Here is a 27,243-nt window from a genome sequence, read left to right on the forward strand (position 1 = left end):
TTTTGTAGTGGGGTATGAGTCCCGTATTTTGTGTTTGAAAAGCAGAGTGTCACGTAGGTTTTGTTTGGCCCGCTGGTAGGCCCTCTTGAGGACTTTTTTACTGTAGCCTCGATTGAGCAATCGATCATATAATGCTTTCGCTTCTCTCTCGAAGTCCTCATCTCTGGCGCAATTCCGTCGTAATCGGAGGTACTGACTACAAGGTATGCTATGTTATGTTGAGGGTGAGAGCTGGCGAAATGTAAAATAGTATTACCAGCCGTCTCCTTTCTGTACAATGTACTAAAAATTGAGCCGTCCTCTCTAAGCACCAGTCGTAGATCCAAGAATGAGATAGTCGTTGTATCAAATTGGATGGTAAACTTAAGATTGAATTTATTATGAGAGAGAAGTTCCATAAAGCTATTAAGTAGTTCAGCTGACCCCGTCCAAATGAGGACATCGTCGATGTACCTCCGCCACAGAAGGATATGGCGAAGGTACATCGCGGCCTCCTCACTCGAGAAAAGATTGCGTTCCCATCCCCCCAGGTACAGGTTGGCATACGATGGGGCACATGATGTCCCCATTGCTACCCCCTGTACCTGGAGGTAGGTAACGCCATTAAACAGAAACATATTATTGGTGAGAATATGTTCCAACAGATTTGTAATAAATTGGCACAGCTCCCAACTGTCAGTGTCTCTTTCTTTCAGGAACTCCGCAATCGTAGCCACGCCTAGCTTGTGTGGTATACTCGAATAAAGGGCCTCTATGTCGATGGCCGCCAAGATTGTTTCCGGGGGTACCGTGAGTCCCTCGAGAATTTTGAGTAATTCCAGTGTATCTTTAAGATAAGATGGCAAACTTGTAACATGTGGACGCAAAAAGCCATCCACAAACTGACTAGCAGTCTCGGTATGGCTGCCTAATTCCGAGACAATTGGGCGTCCCGGAGGCTTCGATAGACTCTTGTGAACTTTGGGTAGTGAGTAAAAGGTCGGTGTTACCGGCCACTTAACCTCGAGGAACTCACGGGTGTCTTTATCGATCAGGCCTTGAGAATGTGCCTGATCGATAATAGATAAGTAATCTAATCTTGCTTCATTGAGTTTCTGAGGTGGGATCTGCTGATACCATTCACAGTTGTTGAGTATGTTTAGACACATTTCGATGTAGTTATCCTTGTTCATCACCACCACATTGCCTCCTTTATCCGATGGTTTTATCACTAATTCATCCCTCCTCGTCAAATTTTCCAAGGCCGACCGTTGTGCTGATGACAAATTCTTTGTGTTATGTTTTGGAAATTGTATGGCTTCTATTTGCTTCATAGTTTGTTTCAAGAAGGCCCATACAGCTGGGCATGTCTGAAGATTCGGGAACTTCTGAGATTTGTTTTTAAATTTTAGGGGTCTTGAAGGTGGGCTTGGACCTCCTTCTTCTTCTTCAGACGAGGAACTCTCCGAGTTTCCATAGCCTTCATTTTCGTCCAACAGTTGGATTAGTGTTTTAAGAGCCCTAAAGTCTTGTACCTTGAATCCCTTATAGGGGTCTTCGTCTTTCTTCCACGTTTTGCCCTTGTCGGTATCAAATAAGTATTTATATGTAAGGTTCCTTGCGAACATATGTAAATCCTTCACAAGGGTGAATTTGTCTACTTGTTGTGAGGGACAGAAACTAAGTCCCAGCCTCAGGACCTCCAATTCAATTGGTGTAAGTTGATATGATGATAGGTTGATCACATCTAATCCCGACCCATTGTTGGCTGTTTGATCACGAACGGGTCCATCTTTCCAGTGCGCTGTATCATAGGGGTAGTTGGGGGGTTGGGGGTGTTTCCTAAAGGGGCTGAGCCCACATTAGAGTTACGGCCTTGGAGTGTTTTAGGTATGGCACCCAACTCCCGTTGGGATCCTACTCCCGTGTCTTCAAACATAGGTAGTGGTATACTCGTTACCCGGATCAGACAGGTATCTGCTCCCCCCCCCCGAAAGGTGCCAAATGTGACAACGGAGGGGAGGAGGAGGATTCCGAAAAGCGGAAGTTCCATTTTTTAATGTGATTAATACAATTCAATTTTTCATGTGGACACACAAAAAACAAACCTATAAATTTCAACAACGATATAGTAAGACCCATGTGCTGAAAATCAAATGTGAATTTTCATCTATATCTCTAATGTCCACTTCTCTACACCATCACTCATGGCAAAGCAAAAAAAAAACACATAGTGTTTTACAATATAAAAGCACATTTCTTTAACATCCTTACACATAACCACTCACATTATGAGCTGTACTATGCATTATTCCTCAGTGCACTCATGTAAACAATAATGAATGAAGGCTCCCCTGCTTGATACACAGCATGTACCAGTATAATAGCCTGAAATCCTGGTCACTTACTGGTCTGTGAACGCTGACGTCACTCAGTTCTTCCCTACATGTTGCGTCACAGTCATGTGACTTCATTAGGGGATTATTGCATGGTGGAGAACATTTTCATTCAGTTTTGGTGTCACAAGTTGTACGTTAATATTTCAAAGTAGTTTTGCACTAATTTATAGATTGATTTTGATTAAAGTGTTTGTTAACCCAAGTATAAAGCTGTGCCAGCCCCTCTAGTATAGGCAGGCATAGCACACTGTACATGTTTTTTATAAAAATGAGGCTTGTGATCACCATTTTAGAACGATCTATAGGCAAGTTACATGACTCGCGGCCACTGTACAGCTCCGATGGATGGCTTCTGCAGGAAGGGCCAAGATCTCCCTCTGACATCAGACGGGGAGGTCACATGGCCACTCAGCCCCTCCTGCAGTAGCCCTGGAAAACGGCCGAGAGTCACGTGACCCACCTGAAGATCACGCTAATTCGGTAGTTACAAGCCTCATTTTTATAAAAGATTTATACAGTGTGCTATGCCTGGCTATAATAGAGGGGCTGGCAGTGACCATATATACAATTTTATTTGTACAAATAGCGGTGGGGTTGGGGGGGCAGAGACAGAGACACAGACACGGATCTGACAGGCAGGCAAGAAGGGGTGAGGGGGAGAGAGGAGAGCTGGGCTGCAGATGACGGAGGGACGTACCCTCAGCTGCCCTGATTTTCGTGGTCAGCGCAGAGAGGAAGATACAGAAAGTGGCAGGTTCAGCCAAGTTTTTTTACAGTTTAGAGGGGGGCAGATTACACAGCACAAAGCATTGTGCTGTTTAATCTGTGTTAAGGAAACAGGACATCAACTTTTTTTTTTTGGGGGGGAGTTAACAAACACTTTAAAACAGAATTAAACCCAAATGCAAACAGTTATTCTATTGCCACTTACCAATTCTTAGATGTGATGGCTGCATTAGATTTCTTTTTTAGGCTCTATTCTTTTATTTTCATCTCATGATCTAGCCGGTAAGTCTGTTTTAAAAAAAAAAAAAGCTCTCTTGCAGATGTATCAGTTACAGGGATGAGACAAACTATTTAACACAGGGGTGCTTACAATAATCAGTTTTATTTATTTATGTAAAACTCTTATCCTAAGGTCCCTTTCAGACTGAGAGGAGTCCGTCAGCAGAGAGATCCCCGCTGAGTGGAGCGGATGACAGGTCTGAGTCCGCTCCGCTATGCAGAGTGGATATGGACACAGCCCGCTGTTCTCTATGGGGCGGTCAGATGGAAATGGACTGCCTGTCCATTTCCATCTGACTGCCATCCGATCCACTGGATGGATGAGGATCATATCCCCATCCGTCTGTTTTTAGCGGACCGGATCGAATGCAGGTGGGTGTCAGCGGAAGCATCTGCCACTCTATAGAGAATAATGGGTATCTGATCGGGTCCATCTGAAAAAACGACAGGCAGACCCGTTGGTGTGAAGGAGGCCTAAAAGGGAAAAAAAAAGTTTGCTGTAACTGCTTATAAAGTGTGAGCTGAAGCTTAGCTTCAATTTGTCAGTGTATATAAATCTGCAAGTACATCTAACACTCCCCTCTCCCCAAATTAACACTGCTGCTGCCCAAATGTGCCTCCTGTGCTCATTCTTCCAGAGCTGTGTCTCATTAATACAGAAGGTGTGTTACTGGCTAGATCACCAGGCAAAAACAAAGCAAAAGGCCAAGAAAAAGAAAAACAAATGCAGCCACCACATCTAATGATTGGTAATCTGCAATATATTACATTTTTGGTTTTGGGTTTAATGTGTGAATCACATAACAGTGTGAGCAAGCTACTGATTGTCAGCCTATATTTACTAGTGAATAGCAGTGCAGAAATGTCTTCATTTTAATTTTACAGATCTATTACTAAAATATAGGGGCCCCATTGGTAAACCCATTATGGTAAATCTTTAGAGCCCCTGAGTTGCGACCCTTTGTACTAAGTACCAGAAGCCTTTTTAAAAAGGTTTTATATATGTGTAAATATCCTGGTAACCACTTCACGCAAAATCACGTACCTGAACGTCATTTTGTTAAAGTGGTTGTATCGGGGTGATGCCTGCAGCCAGAGGCATCACCACGGTACAGTTATTTGGAGCTGGCTGTCTGCTTTCAAGTGATAACAACCGATGCGGCAAATGAGCAGCTCATTCCTTATCACAAGCAGCAGGAGGGGATGTCCCCCCCCTCACTCAGCCCGGGTCTCCCGTCCCACCGGGAGACCAGAGCAACCAGCCGGCACATCCGCCGGCTGGCCGGAGTCCCGAACAAAGCCAAAATCAGCTTAGATCAGGTCTCCAAGGTAGTAACCCGGAAGCGACGTCACAATGTCACTTCTGGTTTACTCAGCAGCCAAGGGTGCCGATTTTAAAAAATCCAAGGTATTCAAAAATGCAGATTTTGCCAGAGGAGGGGTTTGGGGTCTTTTAGACCCCAGATCCCTCCATAAAGAGTACCTGTTACTGCCTATTACTGTCACAAGGGACACATTCCTTGTGACAGCAATAAAAGTGATCAGAATTTTTTTTAAAGGAACAGTGTAAAAATAATAAAAAAAGAAACAAATCAATAAGAAAAAAAAATTATTTAAAGCACCCCCGTCTCCGTGTGCTCGTGCACCAAAAAAACGCATACGCAAGTCACGTCCACAAATGTAAACAGTGTTCAAATCACACATGTGAGGTATCGCCACAATCGTTAGAGTGAGGGCAATAATTCTTGGAAAAGACCTCCTCTGTAGCTCTAAACTGGTAACCGTTAAAAAAATGTAAATGTCGCCTATGGAGATTTTTAAGTACCTTAGTTTGTCGCCATTCCACAAATGCGTGCAATTTTAAAGCATAACATGTTAGATATCTATTTACTCGGCGTAACGTCATCTTTCACAATATGCAAAAAAATTGGGGTTTACTGTTTCGTTTTTTAAATTCAGTGAAGTGTATTTTTCCCCAAAAAATGCGTTTGAAAGACCTCGTGTGACATAAAATATTGCAACGACCACCATGTTATCCTCTAAGGTCTTTGCTAAAAATTATATATACTGTTTGGGGGTTCTAAGTAATTTTCTAGCAAAAAATGCTGATTTTAACTTGTAAACAACAAGTGTCAGAAATAGGCTTGGTTTTGAAGCGGTTAAATGGGAAATTTTAGGGATTTCATTATTTAGTGTGTGTGTGTACTGAATAAATATTAATTTCCAAGATGTCATTGTTCTTTATCAGCAGAGGGTAATGGCATAACCACCAAAGAACTCAAACTGCTGCAATGTTATTGTGTTATATGTCTTCTGCCACAATGTATTCCTTATTGAAGATTTTTTAAATTTTGGATAGCGTAAGGGAGGGTTATAACCCCTGTCAGATTTTTTTGTCATCTTTCTCCCCTTGGGGAGAACCCCCCTTCACTTCCTGTGCCATAGTCCCAACAAGAAGTGAGGGGAAATCCTTCTAAAGTAAATCCATGGTTGTCTCCAGGGTCACCAGTGTTACTATTGGAATATTTCCCGTCTATTACTGTTCTGGGGATAACCCAAAATTCTGGATTTTCTTTTGCTTTCACTAATTATAAAAGTAAACATGACAAATCTCTGATGGGGGCAGAGGCAGCAATAAAAACCTGACAGGTGTTCCAAGCCCTCTCTACTCTATGGAAACTAAAAATATATTTTGCCTTTAGTTAACATTTGTGCCAAAAAGCCACACTAAGTAGCAATCTCTTCTGTGCAATGCCAGCCTTATTTACAATAAGGATGTGCATCTTACATCTTTGATATTTACTTTGCTCATTGTGTTTAAATGTATTTGCGATATATTTGATATATTTGAACACAGAAACTATTTTTTTTCTGTTACATATTTTGAGGCAGCCTTTAGCTCTTTGGCTTTGTGAATACACAAACCCTGTTAAAGTAATGGAATTAGAGGTATCCTAATCCATGAAATACCTATATGTTTGTGATGACAAATCTGTATGTGTAAGTGTAAAGCTTTCAGAGCTTTATGAATGAGATGAAAAAGGATGCTTGTCCAAACGTCTGTTGTATTGTTGTAGAAAACCTCTGCTTTAGCTTTCATCAGCCCTTGTACTTTGCCATATGGTAAACACTCTGCTTTTAAAGCAACTCTTTTATTATAGAGGATTTTTTTCCTTTATGGACAGCTGCTGCTCTTCAGAAAACCCCTGATGGGCAAATTTCATTCAAATCTTAACCTCTGAATTTGTCTGCTGCATGTGGCAGGAACTTTCTGTTTACAGTATGCAAAAACTGCATAATTCGTCATCTCCTGTGTCTCCTAATCATAAACAAGTGTACTTTTTGATGTTACTGCTTCTTGTTGTTTGCATTTTTCATTGTTTGTGGCTTACTAATAATAAAACAGCACTGGGTTATAATATTTATGTGAATGTTTATAATTAACGGTTATAATGGATGAGCAAATTAATTTGTTTAAGACTGGGTTCACACTGATGCGGCTACGGGTCCCAGCAAGGGTTCGGTGCATCCCTGAATTCACACCTGAAACTGAGCCAAATCCAAACACAATGTTCTCCACGTACACATTCAAGAGAATCGGCCTTTCATTGTTGCTGGGTGCTTTAATGACCGTAGGCTGGGTAACCGTGGATAATCAAAGTGAAGAAAGGTCATCAGCATACCAAGGATTCCTTAAAAGGGTTCAATGCTTTATTCCATGGTCACATGATAAATATACAGCAATGTTTCAGAGCCACGCAGGACCCCTTCCTCAGGCAAGTGACTTTCTAGATTTCTTGAAAGGGTCCAAAGCTTTATTCCATGGTCACATGATAAATATACAGCAACGTTTCAGAGCCACGCAGGCCCCCTTCATCAGGCAAGTTACTGAGTGGCTCCGAAACGTTGCTGTATATTTATCATGTGGCCACTACTTTGGACCCTTTCAAGATATCCTTGGTTTGTGGATGACATTTCTTCACTTTGAAACTGAGCCAAAGACGCACAGGACCCTTTCCCCATGCAGACCACGGCCCCCCGGAGCTGTGTCAACCGGCTCCATGGAGACCCGGTCAGTCTCCTGTCATGCGAATTGGAAACAGTGAAACCTGTATCCAATTCACATAAGTGTGAACTCTGCCTAAGTCATAACTCATGGTCAATCTAATCAGTTGTTTGCTGCAATTTGTGCCATTGTAGAAGAGTATATACACTGATCAGCCATAACATTAGGTCACTGACAGGTAAAGTGAATAACATTAATTATCTCGTTACAATGGCATCTGAAAGTCATTGGGATATATTAGGCAGCAAGTAAACATGTTCTCCATGAAGTTAATGTGATGAAAGCAGAAAAATGAAAGTTGATGCCTAGTTATCAAGATAGGCCCACAAAATTATAAGCTGAAATCTGAGCCTCACATAGATCCAAGTGAATTACCACGTAAATTTGAAAATGCAGATGTTAACCAGGATTTACAGATCTGCCTGAATATGCGTGAACTGCAACGTATTGAGCAAATATGAGAACCTGGAACTAACTCACTCTCAGCAGTGAGTGGACAGTGGCATGACCCAGTTAGAAGTCAGAAGGCACATTGTGTTTATGTGTTTACTACGTTGTTCTTTTACTAAGGGATGTGTTGGTTTTTATTTCTTGGGTTTCCCTTTGCAGGGAAACAAAAACCAGCACACCCTTGCTGATAGGACAGAGCTTTGTCTTGTTTTTCATAGACAGAGTTCTGTCCTGTCTTCCTCCTCTCTGATCAGCGGGTGCCGGCGGTCAACCATTGACCACTGATCAGCTTGTGCTGTGACTAAACACAGCACAAGTGGCGCGTCCCCTACCCAAAAGTGCCGGATCATGAAATGTACTAGGTACGCGCAGGAGAGCTATTCTGCCGCCATATAACTATGTTATGTGGCCGGAAATTGGTTAAAGTGTGTGTCTAGTCAAAAGGTTTTTGTTTAGAGTGGGGACCAGTTTAGAACTGTACCCTGAATTTCTCTTCATTCTCAATCTTGAAATTAAGTGGTGGAAGAGTGAATAGAAGGTGGAGAAAAGTGGCCATAACAGTGTATTTAACCACTTGCCGGCCGCAAACTGTACATTTACTGGTAGTGGGCGGCACGGCCAGGCACAAAAGTAAGGCCAAAAAACACAAAAAGCCTTTCACCATGATGGTGTTTGGCTGATAGCACTACTCTCTCCCTGAATTGACCATAACAAACCAAAAAGCTGCGTGTGACATAAATATGACCTCAAATTATAAATGTAAATATTAATACAACAATCAATAAATAATGTGTACTTCTGAGCGGGTAGCCCGACACCTAGACACACAACTACTACGCACTAGGAGGAGTGCTGCTGTTATTAGGGAGAGGGAACTCCACCTGTGAGAACAAAAAGCAATGAAAGGGAGAAAACAGTGCAGACCTCTACTATAGGAAAAGGATCAAAGGGATTCATTGAATAAAACATATTATATACTCACAGAATAAAATGTGAAATGCTTCATATAGTCCACGAGAAAGTGCCCACTCAACGCACAACACAGTCACAAGGAAAGGATGGATGAGCAGCCACAGTGTCCAGATCACTGTGTGGCCAGCTGACAGGTGAAGAGCTGGGCTGGATTCCAGAAATCTCTGCTGCTCCTGCTCGTTTTGCTCAATCCCAAGGACAGTTCTCAGTGCACAATGGTCTCCTTAAAAAGTGGGGTCACAGGATGCATTTCGAGGACTGCTCCTCTTCTTCAGCTCTGCCAGGCATGGCAACGTACTGGTACGTTGCCAGCCACTTCCTGGTGTTATGGTACACGTGTGTGTGTGTGTGCACCCCGTGCTGACGTGTTGTAATTGGACACAGCATGAGTTTGGTTTTGGCTGTATACCTGCTAATCGACTTTGGTCAATCACAGCAGAGAATTGTGTTTACAGACACACAGAACACAGAATACCAAACACAGAATAGCAACCTTGCTGTTTTTTCTCCCTAAAATCAATTCTGAGTTCAGGGAGAAAAGTCAGGCAGATCCTGTGAGAACAAGTAGGACACATATTCTTGTTAGTAACACAGTTATTCCCTTGATTGCCCTTCTGGTCACCTCTATCATCCATTAGTGTCATTAGTACAGTGTACAGTATTATCACTGATCACTGTATTAGTGTCACGAGCGACGTCAGTTAGTGTCTCTCCCAACCAGTGTCAGTTAGCCCCAATTGGCCACCACACTATCACTGTCACTGATCACTGCCATTACTAGTATAGTGTTTATAGCTGCATAAATTCCAGTATATATACCATCGCTTGTAGACACAATAACTTTCACACAAACCAATTAATATAAACTTATTGGGATTTTTTTTTACCAAATACTTGTAGCAGAATACATTTTGGCCTAAATTTCTGAAAAATTTTGAAATATGATTTTAATATGTTTTATAGCAGAAAGTAGAAAATACCCTTTTGTTTTTTTTGTTTTTTAAATTTCAGTCTTTTTTTATTTATATAATATATTTTTTTAAATTATTTAAAAAAAATAGGAAAAAAGCTTAAAAAAATTATTGCAGTCAACACATTTATTAAGCACTGGTAAGCTGCAATACGTTGAATTGCTCAGTTTCAAATTAACCTATGACTTTACCTTGCATGGGCAAAGCACAGGCTAATTTTTTTGGAGAAAGAGCATTCTCTAATTTATTTTTATGCTCATAAGGTTCAAATATATCTTTGTGATGTCTAATATTTCAAAGATGAGTTGATGCATTGCATCATTTTATAAATATGATCTACTGCTGACTGAAGTTTAAACCATGTCTTGCATTTACAGGGCAGTACCAATGTTTCCCAGACTCCATTTGTCCAAATGTCAGGTAAATATTTTATTCAAGTTATAATAAATTAAAACATGTCTAGCCTTTGGCAAAAAAAAAGAACATTTAAATGTTTTATTTAACTTTATTTCTATGGCTACAGTGAAGAATTTATAAACTGGTACACATTTACTCTTTCAAACATTTTCTTCACTGTTTTATTTTTTGTATATGAAATTTTAAATGTGAAATCCAGGCATATTTAAAAGAAACATAAATTATTGTAGGTATAAATGTATTAAAAGTAAGTCTATGTATTTTAAGTGCAAGGAATACACATACCTAAATTTGTTTCTATATCTTCTATAATTCCTTGCACAACAGACTGGAAGAAGAGAGGTAGAACTAGGAGCTAGTTAGGATCTTATGCTGCGCACATGTGTAGACAGTAAACATGCTGAAAGGAAAAGAGATCTGAGTTGGTAATTCTTCTTCACTTTCCAATTTGTAGACTAGGGGTATGCTCTCTACCTAGTTATGGAAGCAAAAGATTTGGATGTGCTGCCTGACAGAGGTGCCCAGATCACAAAACTGTTACACAGAGATATTAGGCAAATGCAACAGTCATATTAAATGTATTTCACCTCTGTATTTGGCTGCCTGCCTGACATTTAGGCAAAAAAAACACACAAAAACACAAAAAAAATCCAAAAATAGTTGTGGTTTTATTTTTCTTCTCTCTCTGTTGTTCTCTCTCTTATGTTTGCTCTCTATTGTCTGCTCTATTGTTTGCTCTCTATTGTTCTATATCTATTGTTCTCTCTCTATTGTTACTGCATCTTAAAACTGTAATGTTTTATTTTTACTATGTTTTATTGTATTTGCTTTTATACTTATTGTCTTACTGTAATGTTACTTTTTTTATTGTTAACCAATAAATACGCCATTCAGCTGCAGCACAGGTCTATTTATCCTGACAGCAACAGCGTTTGCTCACACGATACATAAAGCAGTGTCTCCAGCGCTGTAGGAGGTGATTTCAACAGCACAGTTAAAAAAAGAGCATATATGCCAAAGCATGGGGGCACGGGTGGAGGAGCGATTTGCTCCTAACATTAGGGGCGGGGTGCCCCCATGCTTCGACATATATTTTTTAGGCACAGATTGCGTTGAGTTAATGTTTTATCGTTACCTTTTTTTGCTTTTCAGGTACACCATTCAGCTGCAGCACTGATTTATTTATCTTGACAGCAACAGCGTTTGCTCTCACGATACGAAAATTAGCGACTCCAGCACTGCAGGAGGTGAATTCACCAACACAGTTAAAAAAAATGGTACATGTATGCCCATCATTAGAAGCGGGTGGATGAAGGGCGGTATTCTAATGGTGGGCATGCCCTCCGATCAATCTCTTTTTTCATGCAGCCCATAGGCATTAAGAACATTAAGAACATTACAATATATGCCCAACAAGGACCAGCAACGTACTGGTATGGTTCTGGACTTTGAGTGGTTATACCAAAATGATGTCAGAATGATGCCTGCAGGTTTAGGTATGATCTTGGTGTCATTATTTTCAGCCAGCAGTCGGCTTTCATGTAAAAACAATCCTCGTGGCTAATTAGCCTCTAGACTGCTTTTACAAGCAGTGGGAGGGAACTCCCCCCCCTCCCACCATCTTCAATGGTTTTCTCGGGCTCTCCTGTCCCAACAGGGAACCCGAGAATGCAGCCGGTGGTTCCACCAGCTGACCATAAAGGGAGACCAGAATGGCTCCAATCATCTCTATGGCCTAAGAAACCGGAAGCTACGAGCATTTCATGACTGGTTTTTCTGGATATAAACAGCACCATTGGGAAATTGGGAAAGCATTTTATTACACCAATCTTGGTGTGGTCAGATGCTTTGAGGGCAGAGGAGAGATCTAGGGTCTAATAGACCCCAATTTTTTCAAAAAAGAGTACCTGTCACTACCTATTGCTATCATAGGGGATATTTACATTCCCTGAGATAACAATAAAAATGATATATAAAAAAAATGAAAGGAACAGTTTAAAAATAAAATAAAAAAAATGCAAAATAAATAATAATAAAAAATAAAAAAATAAAAAAGCACCCCTGTCCCCACATGCTCACGAGCAAAGGCGAATGCAAGTGTCTATCTGGTGTCATATGTAAACAGCAATTGCACCATGCATGTGAGGTATCACTGTGAAGGTTATATTGAGGGCAGTAATTTTAGCAGTAGACCTCCTCTGTAAATCTAAAGTGGTAACCTGTAAAGGATTTTAAAGGCTTTTAAAAATGTATGTAGTTTGTCGCCGCTGCACGTTTGTGCGCAATTTTAAAGCATGTCATGTTTGGTATCCATGTACTTGGCATAAGATCATCTTTTTTATTTTATCAAACATTTGTGCAATATAGTGTGTTTTAGTGCATTAAAATTAAAAAAGTGTTTTTTTTTTCCAAAAAAATTGCTTTTGAAAAATTGCTGCGCAAATACTGTGTAAAAAACAAAAAAATGGCAACACCCACCATTTTAATCTGTAGTGCCTTGGGGGTTCAAAGTAGTTTTCTAGCAAAAAAAAGTTTTCATGTAAACAAAAAGTGTCAGAAAGTGGTTAGAAGAATGGGTGATGTGTGACATAAGCTTCTAATAGTGTGCATAAAATACCAGTACAGGTCAAACCCCCCAAATACCCCTTTTTGGAAAGTGGACACCCCAAGCTATTTGCTGATAGGCATGTTGAGTCTATGGAATATTTTATATTTTGCCACAAGTTTCGGGGAAAATGACAAACTTTTTTTTTTTTTGCACAAAGTTGTCACTAAATTATATATTGCTCAAACATGCCATGGGCATATGTGGAATTACACCCCAAAATACATTCTTTTTTTTTTTAATTCTTTATTTTTATTTTTGAAAGAGGTAATCATATGAAAACACAGAAACAATCCTTAAAGATTTAAAACGAATACACACAATAACCGTCTTTTCCATGGCACTCCGAAGTATAGTCTTTTTATACATAAGAACATTTTTTTCGTTATCCACGGGGTGCCATCAGATTGTAAAGGAAAGGGAGGCTCTGTATTACATACGACCACTCTTTAAACGGCAAATACCGTATTTTATATAGAGAGGAAAATATTGTGAGTCACTTTGATCCGGGATCAAGCGACCCAAAAGAGAGAACCAGAAAAGAAGCAGAAGAATAAATAAATGAGAAGAAAGAGATAGCGAGGATAGGATGAAGAAGGACAAAACAAAATAAAAAAACAAAAAAAAAAAAAAAAAAAAGGGGGAACTAAATAAGTAAATAAAACGGGGGGGGGGGGAGAAGGGGTAGGGAGGGGGTAACCCTACCTCCGACCAGTCTCGCCACCCCCATCGGGGGAAACGTGCACGATCGCCGTATCTTTGTGGGTTAGATCATAAGCTCACTGTATTCCGCAGAGTATACAAACTCGTGCCACCAAAACCATTTTTTGGAGAATTGTTCACTGAGGCCCCTCTCTGTGGCCACCAGGTCTTCCATTGCCCTGATCTCAGACACCTTTCCCAACCACATGGTCACCGATGGGGGCTGCGCCCGCTTCCAACACAGGGGGTTGCAACTCTTCGCCGCCGTGATCAGGAGAGGGACAATTGATTTCCTATAGACTTTGGTGGGAAACTCGTGGTGATGAAGAAGAAAGAATTCAGGGGTCTCAGGTATCTCTCGGTCCGTGAACTTTTGCACTATGCGCCGTTCTTCCGTCCAGAAAGGACGGAGGGTCCGACATGACCAGAAGACATGGAGCAGGGAGCCGGTCTCCTCTCCACATCTCCAACACAGGTTGGAACTCTGGGGGAACATCTGATGTATTTTTTCCGGGGTATAGTACCACCGAGTTAGTAGCTTGTATCCCGCCTCTTGATGTCTGGCGCATATGGATATCTTATGAGCAAAAAGAAAGAGCCAATCTATTTGTTTCTCTGTAAATTTCACCCCTAAATCCTTCTCCCACTTGGATATGTAGGGAAGTCTGAAGTCCTGAGGTTGAGCAAGTAGCAGTTGGTAAGTCAAGGAGATAGCATGTCTCAGTGGGGTTTGTTCCACACACATCAGTTCAAAGGTGGTTAATTGCCTCTCAAACAACTCAGGTGTAGGCAGAGAGCCAATAAAATGAGTAAGTTGAATCTTCTGCCAAAACGACAAACCTGCCAGAGCTGGATCCTCTGTGATTTGTTGCCTGTTTTTCCACTGGCCGTCGATAAGAAAGTGTCTTGCTTGAGATCGCTCAGCCTCCAGCAGCTGCAAGAATCTGGGGTCTTCAAGACCTGGGGGAAACGCTGGATTTCCAACAATGGGGGTGAGTAGGGACGGAAGCGGAGAGACCAAAAAGTCGCGAAAAACTTTGCGGACCGTTTGCCACGTTTCCCCTACTGTCGGGTGTGTAATTATTCGGTTAGGCATGGGCTTATGACACCAAGGCAACGATTCCAGTCTGGTTCCTGCTAAGGCGTATTCTATTTGCACCCACTGCTTCAAGGTACTATGTCGGCACCAGTCTAGTGTCCTGGTTAAATGACAGGCCCTTAAGTAGAGATTGGCATCCGGTAAGGCAATACCCCCTCCCAGCTTCGGTAATCTAAGGGTGGTCTGGGCTAAACGTGGTGTTTTTTGAGCCCAAACGAACCTCACAAAAGTTTTGTTAACTGCCTTAAGAAAGGACGCAGGAATACGTACAGGGAGAGCCTGGAAATGGTAAAGTAACCGCGGCATAATGTTCATTTTTAATATGGCACACCGCCCAAACCATGAAAACATTCCTTTCTGCCAGGTCTGGAGATCCTTTTTTATAGCTGTTAAGAGGGGAGGGAAGTTGAGAGAGAAGACTTCTTCTAACCTGCTTGGCAAATGAATGCCCAAGTATTTAATGTGGGATGAGGCCCATCTGAAAGGGAAGTCTACTCTAATCAACCCAGCTAAGGGTGGTGGCAGATCGATCTCCAGAGCCTCGGATTTCTGGTAGTTAATGCGGAAAAAAGACAGTTTTTCGTAGGTCTTCAGTTCTGCAAGCAGATTTGGGATGGACGTCAGTGGGCTGGTCAGGAAGAAGAGCAGATCGTCTGTAAAGGCAGCTATTTTTGGGGAAAGGGTGTCATTCAGTCTAAGCCCCTTGATATTCGGGTTATCCCTGATAAATCTTAGGAAAGGTTCGAGGGTCAGGATAAATATCAGAGGTGATAAGGGACACCCCTGCCTTGTCCCATTTGTTATCTGAAATGGTGAAGAAACGTGGCCGTTCACCTTGACCTGTGCCGAAGGGCAGGAGTAAATTGCTTGCACCCAGTTCATCATGCGATCTCTGGGACCCAAACTCCGGAGGGTTTCGAAGAGAAAGGGCCAGCTTACCCTGTCAAAAGCTTTCTCCACGTCTGTTGACAGGAGCACCATCGGAGTTTTCAGTTTCCGTGCCACATATATTAGGTTGATTGCTTTAGTTGTATTGTCACGTGCCTCCCTCGAGGGAACAAATCCCACTTGGTCGGAGTGAATCAACTGAGGGATCAGGTCTATCAGCCGCATGGAGATAATTTTTGTGAACATTTTCAAATCAATGTTTAGTAATGAGATTGGCCTGTAGCTTTGGCATAGTAGGGGGTCTTTGCCCTCCTTTGGAATAACCGTGATGTGCGTGCGTAGTGTGTCTCTGGGAAGGGCCAAGCCTTCACCTGCAGCGTTGTATGCCAAAATGAAATGTGGGGTCAAAAGTCCCCCAAAGGTCCTGTAGTATAGCAAGGAGTACCCATCTGGGCCCGGGGCTTTACCCAATTGCATGCTCGCCATCGCTTGGGTTACTTCGTCTGCCGAGATGGGTTTCTCCAGTGCTGTTAAATCCTCCTCTGATAGTTGAGGCAAACCAGATCTTTGTAGGTAATCTTGTATTTTACCCTGTTCAACTTGCGACTCCCCTTCAGAGGATGGACATGACAAGTTGTATAGAGAGGTGTAGTACTTTTGAAACTGTTCTGCCATGGCTTCTGTTGTGTGAACATTATGGTGAGTTTCAGTATATATTTCGGGGATAAACGTTCGTGCTCGCTGGGCTCTGAGAGCTTGTGCCAGCAGTTTACCGCTTTTGTTACTATGCATATAGAACGTTTTTCTACATTTGGCTATCACCTCTTTTGCCCTATGTAGAGCCATGGTACGTAATTGGTTCCGCAATGCTGTTAAATCTGCCAATGTTTGTTCAGCGAGCGACCTTTTGTGGGTGGTCTCTAAGGCCCGGATTTTACCTAGGAGTTCCACTATCTTTTGCTCTCTGGCTTTCTTGATGCAGGACCCTAATTTTATTAAGAGACCCCTGATGTAGCTTTTGTGGGCTTCCCACACCATTGTTGGGGCTGTTTCTGAGTTTATGTTTTCAGCAAAAAACTGCCTTAACTCCTTAGACACTTCCGCGACCACCTCAGGCATCTGGATCAAAGAGTCGTTGATCTTCCACATCCACTGCTTGGTTGTGGGTGTCAAGAGGTCTATATCCACCATAACCGGGGCATGATCTGAGAATGTAATAGACCCAATCGATGCTGCCGTAACCCTAGACAGAAGGGATTGGGGCATCATAATTAGATCAATTCGGGTATATGAGTCGTGGGGGTGTGAATAGAAAGTGTAATCTCATTGGTTCGGATGAAGAATCCGCCATACATCTACTAGGTGGAAAGCATAAAAGCTCTTCTTTAGGCGTTTCAGTGCCGCGTAGGAGAGCTGGAAGGTGGTCTTGGATGAGTCCAAAGTAGGGTCCATGATGAAATTCATGTCACCTCCCAGTATCACTGCCCCTTCAACAAATTCTCCCAGCTTGGTCAAGACTGGTTCTAGGAAAGTGATCTGGTTCGTGTTTGGGAGGTAAAGGTTCACTAGGGTAACCATAGAGCCCCCCAGTGTCCCTTTCACAAACAATGCCATACCCTCCGTGTCGCTCCACTTATCTTTCTCCTGCCACGGGGTAATATTGTGAATCAGAATGCTCACCCCCCTGGACTTGGAGTCAGACGCGCACCCATGGTAAGTCACTGGGAAGAGACGATTCTTGAGACCTGGTATTTTGTCAGCACGAAAATGCGTTTCCTGCAGGAAACAAATGTGAGCCCCTGAACGTTTCAGGTTAGACATAACAATAGTGCGCTTCTCTGGGGTGTTCAGTCTCTTTACATTAATCGAGAGCAAGCGAACTGGTTCCTGACCACTCCTGGTCATGACGAGAACTGGCCGAGGGGAGGGGAAAAAAAAAAAGGGGGGGGGGAAGGGGGGGGTGGAAAGGAAGTGAGGAAGATACGAGAGAAGATAAGGAGAGCAGAAACAAAGATATACAAAGACAGCTAATACGCAGATGCATGTGGGAGACCTAATCTCCAAACACCCTAGTGACCCCAAAAGAGAAGCCACTAACTGGATGTAACCCTATGTGGGGAAAGTGGTTGTGCACAGCAGGATACAGAGGCTCCCTATCCCCCACCAGTCCATTAGATAAAACAATGGTAATAAATGACTGATATGTCCGGCCAAGTCTATGTAATGGCCCCTATTCTTTGAGTTAGCTGAGGGCGTAGCCCTAACTGGATATTTAACATTGCAAACTCTCAGGTCAACATGAAAACACAATCAAAATAAACTTGTATAAACAGGAAAATCCCTCCACCTCACTTCAGAGGGAGAGGGAATTACCAACAGAATGATGGATATAACCCCACTGCAAGAAGTCCCCGGGATATTCTGCATTACCCCAACAGCCATTTGGTAACTAAACCCCTGAACCACGTCCCCCCCATCTGCAGCCCATGCCCCCCCGAAATCCCCCATCCCCACTGAATGGGTGGGGGGGTGAAATGCGGAAAGGACATGGCAAGGAGAAGTCCAGGAGGAGGGAGGGAGGGAGACCGGGAAAAAGGGGGGCGGGGAAATAGGAAGGAGGGACCCGGAACTCATGGGTCAGGAGGAGAGGAGGGGAGAAGGAGGAAGGAGGAAGGGAAAGGGGGGGGAGGGAGGTGAGGGAGGTGCAAGGAAGAGGGAGGGGAATCCTCTAATGCAGGCCGCGCATCATCTCCAGTATATCTACACAATTCGCGAGGTTACCCTCAACTGGATGCTGCATCAGCCCGCCCCGAGTAGGACATTAAGCTCCATACAATAAGTCCCCCCTTAGTAAACCCGCAGCCAACACCCCCTCTCTCAATCCTCCTGGAATCAATGAAATAGTACAGCGGCAATACATGTTACAGGTAAGGCAAATGCTAGGCAACTGATCTCTGATCCATCCTTCCCTCCAAGCAGAGTCCTCTGTACTTGATCTGCAGCTCCCCCCCGTAGCTATCCTCATAAGTCTGTGCACAGGAGTATGTATTCCCCTGACTCCCAGCTGCTCCCCCCCATCAAGCCCCCAACCATCCACCCCCCTACCCAAAAGCTAAATGTCCCAGTGCAGACAGTTCTCACAGTCATCTGGTATCCTTATTGCCGCTTCGGGTTATACAGTTTGAGTGGGCGTCCTCAGTTGGATTTTCCTTGCATACTATTCTGCCGAGAGATGCGAGATGGCATCACTTTCCTGGGGACTGGGGGAGGCGCACACCGGGCGAGGGGAGGGGAGGGCAGAGGGCCAAGACAGTCTCTCATTTCCGGAGGGGGACAAGGGGCTAGGGTCCGACCATCTTAAGGGCCAGTCCCCGGGGGTCGCGGGCATAACTAACAAACAGGGCTGGTAGGGAGAGGAAAGAGGGGGGGGAGGAAAGTCCATCAGTCTAGCAGCAGAAAGTTTAAGTCCCGGGGACACTCACTTGTGGGCTTCCTCTGGTGCTACGGCTCAGGATCCTGGGCTCTAATCGGCGTGTGATCCCTCCATCTGCGTCTCGAAGAGCGGCGGAACTGCATCGGAGGAGGCGCCTGCGGCCTCAGACAAAGATCTCTGCTAGAAAGATAGCATAGCCAGTCCTGTATGGGGATCTCCTCCATCTCCAGGAAATGAAACAGCTCTGGGAGGTCCGAGTGGCGTCTCAGTGTGTAGGAGGCGCCCGCCTTATGAACCGTTAACTGTAGCGGGAATCCCCATCGGTATTGAAGTTGAGCGCCGCGCAGAGATTCCAGCAGGGGTTTGAGCATGGCTCTCCTCCGTAGTGTTGCCCTAGAGATATCCGGAAAGACAGAGATAGCCGCCCCGTCGAAATCCACCGCTCCCTTTTGCCAGGCGGCTCTCATGATCCTTTCTTTCTGCGCATACCTATGAAGCCGGCAGATCACATCTCTGGGACGATCTTGTTCCCCTGGCCGGGGACCAAGTGCCCTATGCACCCTGTCAAACTCCCACTGCACAGTGGGTTCTGGCTCCATGATTTTTTGTAGGATTGCCCGCACAGTCTCCTGAAGATTCTCAGACCCTCGTGGCCTCAGGTATCCCCCGAAGCTGCAAGTTGTTCCTGCGGCTTCGGTTCTCAAGATCTTCTGCCTGCAGCTGCATCTCCGCCAACTGTTCTTGGCTTAACTGCTGTGTCCTCTCTAAGTGAGCAATACGAGCCTCCAGGGCATCCAAATTAGCCTCCCCGCTGGACAGTCTCACCTCGATACTCTGCACTTCCTCTTGCACTTGCTGGAAGTCACGGCGGTGTTGCTCCTCCAACTGCGACACCATGGCTGCCAAGTCTGCTTTGGTTGGGAGGGCTCTCAATAACACCCTGATGTCATCTTCGTCCCTGGGTGTGAGAGTAGACATCCCCTGGCTGCTCGAAGTGCCGGACTGAGAGTCTAACAAAGGCGGGATGCCTGTGAGGGAGTTATGCATTGGGCTGTGTGAAACCTCCATGATGGGAGAAAGGGTTGATGAGGGCCCACTGTCGCCACGTGTCCCTCTGCAGTTCACTGCCGGTGCGGAGCGGGGTTTGTCCCTGAAATATCGATCAACCTGGTCCGCCCGAGCCGCTGTGGATGATCCTCTGCCCCTCTGTCGCTTATGATATCGTATGGCCAGCAGAAAGGTTGATGAAAATGGGCATATCAGCCGGGTTAGACTGGTCGGGAGTTGGGAGCTCTGGAACAACACGTCCTTACTCCACCATGTCCAAGCCACGCCCCCCCCAAAATACATTCTGCTGCTTCTCCTGAGTACGGGGATACCACATGTGTGAGACTTTTTGGGAGTCTAGCCGTGTACAGGACCCCAAAAACCAAGCACCGCCTTCAGGCTTCTAAGGGCGTAAAATGGTGATTTCACTTACTCACTACCTATTAAATTTTCGGTGGCCATGAAATGTCAAGATAGCACAAAAAACTCACAAATGACCCCATTTTAGAAAGTAGACACCCCAAGGTATTTTCTAAGAGGTGTGGTGAGTATTTTGCAGCTCTCATTTGTTTTTGAAAATGAAAAAAGTAAAGAAAAATGTTTTTTTTTTTCTTTTTTCATTTTTCAAAACTTTGTGACAAAAAGTGAGATCTGCAAAATACTCAACATGCCTCTCAGCAAATAGCTTGAAGTGTCTTCTTTCCAAAATGGGGTCATTTGAGGGATTTTGTGTTATCTTGGCATTTTATGGCCTTCAAAACTGTGATAGGTAGTGAGGAGTGAAATCAAAAATTGACGCCCTTAGAAATCTTGAAGGCGGTGCTTGGTTTTCGGGGTCCTGTACGCGGCTAGGCTCCCAAAAAGTCTTACACATGTGGTATCCCCATATTCATAAAAAACAGCAGAATGTGTTTTGGGGTGTAATTACATATATAACCATGGCATGTGTGAGCAATATATCATTTAGTGACAACTTTGTGTATTTTTGTTTTTTTTTGTCATGTTCGTCAAGTGTTTTTTTCAAACACTTGGGACAAAAAAATGAAATATTCAATGAGCTCAGCCTGCCTCTCAGCAATTTTCTTGGGGTGTCTATTTTCCAAAATGGGTTCATTTTGGGGGGGTTGTACTGTCCTGACATTTTAGCACCTCAAGAATTGAGATAGGCAGTCATAAACTAAAAGCTGCGTAAATTCCAGAAAATGTACCCTAGTTTGTAGACGCTATAACTTTTGCGTAAACCAATACATATACGCTTATTGACATTTTTTTTTACTAAATACATGTGGCTGAATACATTTTGGCCTAAATGTATGACTAAAATTGAGTTTATTGGATTTTTTCTATAACAAAAATTAGAAAATATCTGAGGTATGTTTATATCTATTGTTAAAAAAAAAAATTAGAAAATATAATTTTTTTTCAAAATTTTCAGTCTTTTTCCATTTATATCACAAAAAATAACAATCGCAGAGGCAATCAAATACCATCAAAAGAAAGCTCTATTTGTGGGTAAAAAAAGGATGCAAATTTTGTTTGGGTACAACATTGAATGACTGCGCAATTACCAGTTAAAGCAGCGCAGTGTCAAATTGTAAAAAGTGCTCTGGTCATTGTGCAGCTAAATCTTCCGGGGCTGAAGTGATTAAAGCAAATATTTTACTTTGCACATTTATGCTATTTACAATGCCTTATTAAAAATGCCCACATGTATTTTTTTTATGTTTTTTCTGTGTCTGACCAGATATGAAAACACTAAAGTAATATAATGAAGCTACCAAAGTAAACCTTCTCTACTAAACTGAATAGAGGTAGTTTAAATAGAGCACATGAAAAATGGACTTTAAAGGCACCAATTGTAGAAAAAATAAAGTAGATTTTATTAAACATATTACATAAAAGACATTTAAAAATACTAACAATTGCAGTGAATGACTAGACCTCTCCAATGTGGATCAAACATATCAAGAACATGTCATATAAGGCTTGTGGATCTATACTAGATAATGACATAAAACAATAGCTCTACATGTTTCGAAAAACGCTTCTTCAGGAGATGGATAAATTCTAAGAGAAGAAAGAGAGGCAGTCACTAATAAACAAAATAACATACATCAATGGTAAAAGATGTCTCAAAGGAATACATATATATTCTGTCTAAGGGTGAGCTCTGGCGTGTTCGCACAGCCCACGTGTAGAGCCCGCCAGGAAGTCGGCACTGCGCTGCGTTAATCACAGGCAGTGAGACATTTCCCGATCACTGCAGCTGCGCATCGGGACAATGTTTCACTGCCTGTGATTAGCACAGCGCAGTGCCAACCTCCTGGCGGGCTCTGCACGTGGGCTGTGCGAACACGCCGGAGCTCATCCTTAATTTTGTCTAGGTGGCTTGCCTGCCATTTATTACTCTGTTGCTCCAAACAACTCCTATTCATTACCATTCATTGAAATTTTGTTATTTATACTTTATATCAAGGTATGACTAGCTATTATTAATACCTTTTTACATTTTTAGATACACCATCATGGGTCACGTGGAGTAATTTGTGTTTTCTCTATTATCTATGGTCACATTCGCTACAATATCTATTGTTTGTTAGGCCATGCACCGACTACCTATACATGGTGTCTTTACTCTGCTACACTTCTTTACTGTTTCTATCAGGCACATCCCCACGTGTTACCCAGTGCACCCAGTGCACCACCCGCTTGTCCCGTTCTTGGTCCTTTCTGACTGATACCATGGGGTTCTCTGTTCCTTTGAGACATCTTTTACCATTGATGTATGTTATTATGTTTATTACTGACTGCCTCTCTTTCTTCTCTTAGAATTTACCCAGCTCCTGAAGAAGTGTTTTTTTTCAAAACATGTAGAGCTATTGTTTTATGTCATTATCTAGTATAGATCCACAAGTCTTATATGACATGTTCTTGATATGTTTGATCAATATTGGAAAGGTCTAGTCGTTCACTGCAATTGGCAGTATTTTAAATGTATTCTATGTAATATGTTTAATAAAATCAATTTTTTCTACAATTGGTGCCTTTAAACTCCATGTTTCCATGTGCTCTATTTAATCTACCATTATTTAGGACATGGCACTGTGCTATCTTAGGCTTCCACAGTTCCATCCTGTGTTGGAGCTTCCCTAGCTTGTTTGATTTAAACTGAATAGAGAAATGCAAAGCAGAAGTCATTGCTTTGTTTAACGTTTTCATTTCTGGGCATTGGTTTCCATGTTGCCCTTCAGATGGCCAAACCAGTTTAGGCTATGAGATGAACTAGGAAAAAATGAATTTTCATTCCAAAGCTTGAGCACTACTTTTTAAATGCATTTTTGCATAGGCAACACCCCAATGGACTTTATGTTAAAAGTTCTCCACAAAATATCCTGCAGTTTTTGTTGTCACGATCCATAAATATTGCCCACATGTATTTTTTTTATGTTTTTTCTGTAATTTTCTGTAATTGTGAACCAAAAAAAAAATGAAATATGGTGCTGGTTTTGCTTGTAACTTTATTTCTATTCATTTTAGCAACACAAAATATCTCTCAAACTGACATTTACACACGTGCGTAACATTTGAGACAGGTATTGGTGCATTAGTATAATCAAGAGTGAATTTAGACCATGAAATATGGCAAAGTTATAAAAAATACGCTTCAACTTCACAGATTGCCACCAAGCAAAATTAAACATACACATTGTAAATATATCAAAACAGAGATGCATTCAACAGAATTTTAATCAAAGAAAGTTAAAAAAAGCAGCACACTTTGCCACAAGTTGGCTGAAATTACTCAACATGCAACCCCACCCCCCCTCAATGCCAAATAATTCCAAAAATGTACAATTCTAGAAGAGATTCATTACAGCTCAAAAATCACTCATCAGTCTCATCCCTATCACTGTCATCAGAGCCATCGTCCAGTGTAGCCCTTTCCTCTTTTTCTTTGGAAACATTTGCACAATTTTTGCACCGACATAAAACAGTACAAGACAGTCTTGCAGACATACAAGAACATCTTCCAGTCAAGTTATCTCAGTTGACTCTGTTGTTTCTGTACCTGATGGATGAGGTAGCCTATCAGCTCGTATTTTTTCACAGGGATTGGCAAAAAAACATGGATCATTCACTTAGCTAATGTGTCATCAGCTCTTGCCACCAGTGTGTGTTTGGCACTTATTGGGATCCATACCTTCTCAGGTGGTGACTCTACACGTGCCTTTTATGGCAAAGACAAAAGAAAGGCATTTTCTATTGCTTGCGATAAAGAGGAATACCTGACTGCATGTACAAATCTGGGTACCCGTTTTAACCTGGGCCAGTCTACCTTTGAACTACTTTGCAAATATGTGTGCCACCTGTATGGCAAGTCATCTGCAAAAAATGTGAACGATGCAAGATACAAAGCATTTTGCATGGCATTGTCAGCTTTGCCAGAACTATCCATGCCTCTGACAAGTGATGCCCTTTACCAACACTGTAAAAGGGCAAACTACTGAGCAGCAATAATATGACATTCTCTGAAAAGTATAATGTGTGCCCTGTCACCCATTGGCAATGTATGGCCCCCTTAAGGATTGGAAGTTAACAGTGACCTGGATGACTAGAAATCCTGCCCCTGAAAGTGTGTTGCAGGTAGTCCACGTCAGTTGCAAGCAAGGCAAATATGAGACTGGAATATGTTCCTGTCTGTCTGCAAGACTGTCTTGTACTGATTTATGTTGATGCAAAAATTGTGCAAATGTTTCCCAAGATGAAGAGGAAGGGGTTACATTGGACGATATCTCTGATGACAGTGATAGAGATGAGACTGTTGAGTAAAGACACTGTTTCATATTTTAGGGTGAATTTTGAGCAATTTTTGTAACAAATCTATTGTAGAATTGTAAATTTTTGGCATTATTTGGCAATAACCACTTCATGCTGGGAGGGAGTACATGGGTGTACTCCCGTTTCAGTGAGTATACCAGAATGATGCCTGCACCTATAGGCATTATCCAGTATTGATTTTTTTAGCCAGCGATTCCCTGCACCATAAGAACAATCATAACGGCAGTTCAGCTGATTGATTGTCCTTACAGGTGGCCGCAGGGGCGTACCCCGCCTCCCTCCAGTGCTTCTACCCGCTTGCCCCGTGCAATCGGCAAAAGCTGGACAAGGAATTTGCCGCTGGTGGAAGTTCAAAATAGAGAATACCGGTGACCAGATGGTCTCTGGCAGTCTCTATGACTTTCGGGAGCCCAGGCGTGATGTTATGACGTCATGTCAGGCCTGGCAGTTGTATATACAGCCATATACCAGACTGGAAAGCAGAGATCATTTTGTATGGCATGTTATGGCAGGTGACAAGAAGGTTACCATGTTGCAAACAACCATTGGAAATTAAATTGCTATTTGTACTACTAAAAAAATATGCAAAACACCAGAGCAAAATGTAATAATGCATTAAAGTGTTTGTTCACCAATGCCAGAAGTCTGCCAAACAAAATAGATGAGTTGGAAGCTCTGGTGCATGAGGAAAGCTATGATAAAATCGCTATTGCTGAATCTTGTCTTCATTCCTCACATGACTGGGCTATTAATATTCCTGGCTATGTGCTCTTTCAGGGAGACAGAGTAAAAAGGAAAGGTGGTGGGGTCTGTCTCTAATGGAGAAGTGTTTTTAAAGCGAGTGTGAATGAGGGCCTAATTGATGGAGAGTGTGATGTGGCTGAAGCATTATGGGTTGAACTGCATATAGATTATGTAGTTCAATGTTAATCATTGGAGTTTGTTATAGACCACCCAATGTTAATGAGGAGGTGGAGGTAAGGGCTGAAAGGACTGGGACAGTGATAATAATGGGGGATATTAACTACCCGGAAATTGACTGGAGTGATGGCACTGCTGGAACAGTTAAAGGGCAAAAATGTATAAACCTATTACAGGACAATTTTATGGTCCAGTTTATTGAGGCCCCAACTAGGAATGATGCTCTGTTGGACCTGGTAATATCAAACCATGCAGAGCTTATGACTAATGTACATATAAAGGAACATCTGGGTAGCAGTGACCATAACATGATTTAATTATATGTTAGCTGTAAGAAAAAAACACATACAGGAAAGATAAAAAACACTTAACTTTAAGAGAAAATTTTCCAAGGATGAGGGCTGCTCTCCAAGACTTAGACTGGGAGGGAATATTGGCATTGATGAACACAGAACAGAAATGGGAATTCTTCAAAAAGACTGTTTGCAAACTGTATATTCCCATGGGCAATAAGTTTAAAGTTAAAAATGTGGCTCATAGCCAAAGTTAAAAAAGCTATAAACAATAACAAAAATTCAAAACGAACGACAGATTGCAAAAGATAGTAGGACAAACCCCAAAAAATTCTTCAAATATATTAATAGTAAAAAGGTCAGGTCTGAGCATGTAGGCCCTTTACAGAATAATCTAGAGTGGGTGACTGGGGACAAAGAGAAGGCAAATTTATTAAATACTTTCTTCAGTTCTGTGTATACAAAGGAGCATGGGGGAGCTCAAGTCCATAATGGGGTTGGTATTGATACAGCCCCAAATGATCCACAATGGCTCAAAAGTGATATGGTCCAGAAATATTTAGACAGAATAAAGGTGGATAAAGCACCTGGACCAGATGGTATCCACCCACGGATCCTAAAAGCTCTGTCATTTCAAAGCCATTGTACCTCATTTTTAGGGACTCATTAATGATGGGAATAGTACCACTGGATTGGCGTAGGGCCAACGTGGTGCCTATATTTAAAAAGGGAACAAAGTCTTTACCAAGTAACTATAGACCTGTTAGTTTAACGTCTATAGTTGGGAAGATACTGGAGAGTTTAATAAAAGACCACATAGATGAATTCTTGCTGGAAAAAAATATTTTACGCAACTGACAGCATGGATTCATGAATGACAGAAGTTGTCAAATCTGATTTCTTTTTATGAAGAGGTAAGTGAAACCTTGGACAGAGGGGTGTCTGTGGACGTGGTATACTTGGATTTTGCAAAAGTGTTTGATACAGTTCCCCACACACAGCTCATGTGTAAGGTAAAGTCTACTGGCTTGGAAATATAAGTTTGTAAATGGATAGAAAACTGACTAAAAGACTGAATTCAGAGAGTAGTGGTTAATGATTCTTACTCTGAATGGTCTAAGGTTATCAGTGGTGTACCCCAAGGTTCAGTGTTGAGA

The 27,243-nt window shown here is 42.3% G+C and overlaps 1 protein-coding gene across 1 annotated transcript in view; it reads left to right on the forward strand.

Moving 5' to 3' along the window:
• POU2AF2 (POU class 2 homeobox associating factor 2) overlaps positions 1–27,243 on the forward strand; it is a 253,514-nt gene that overhangs the window by 160,124 nt on the left and 66,147 nt on the right. The window contains exon 3 of the mRNA XM_073602411.1: positions 10,220–10,262. Coding sequence (XP_073458512.1) covers positions 10,220–10,262 — 43 coding nt within the window. The remainder of the gene's footprint in view (positions 1–10,219; positions 10,263–27,243) is intronic.

The sequence above is a fragment of the Aquarana catesbeiana genome, linkage group LG10 (assembly GCF_042186555.1).
Source record: "Aquarana catesbeiana isolate 2022-GZ linkage group LG10, ASM4218655v1, whole genome shotgun sequence".
Classification (NCBI taxonomy): domain Eukaryota; kingdom Metazoa; phylum Chordata; class Amphibia; order Anura; family Ranidae; genus Aquarana; species Aquarana catesbeiana.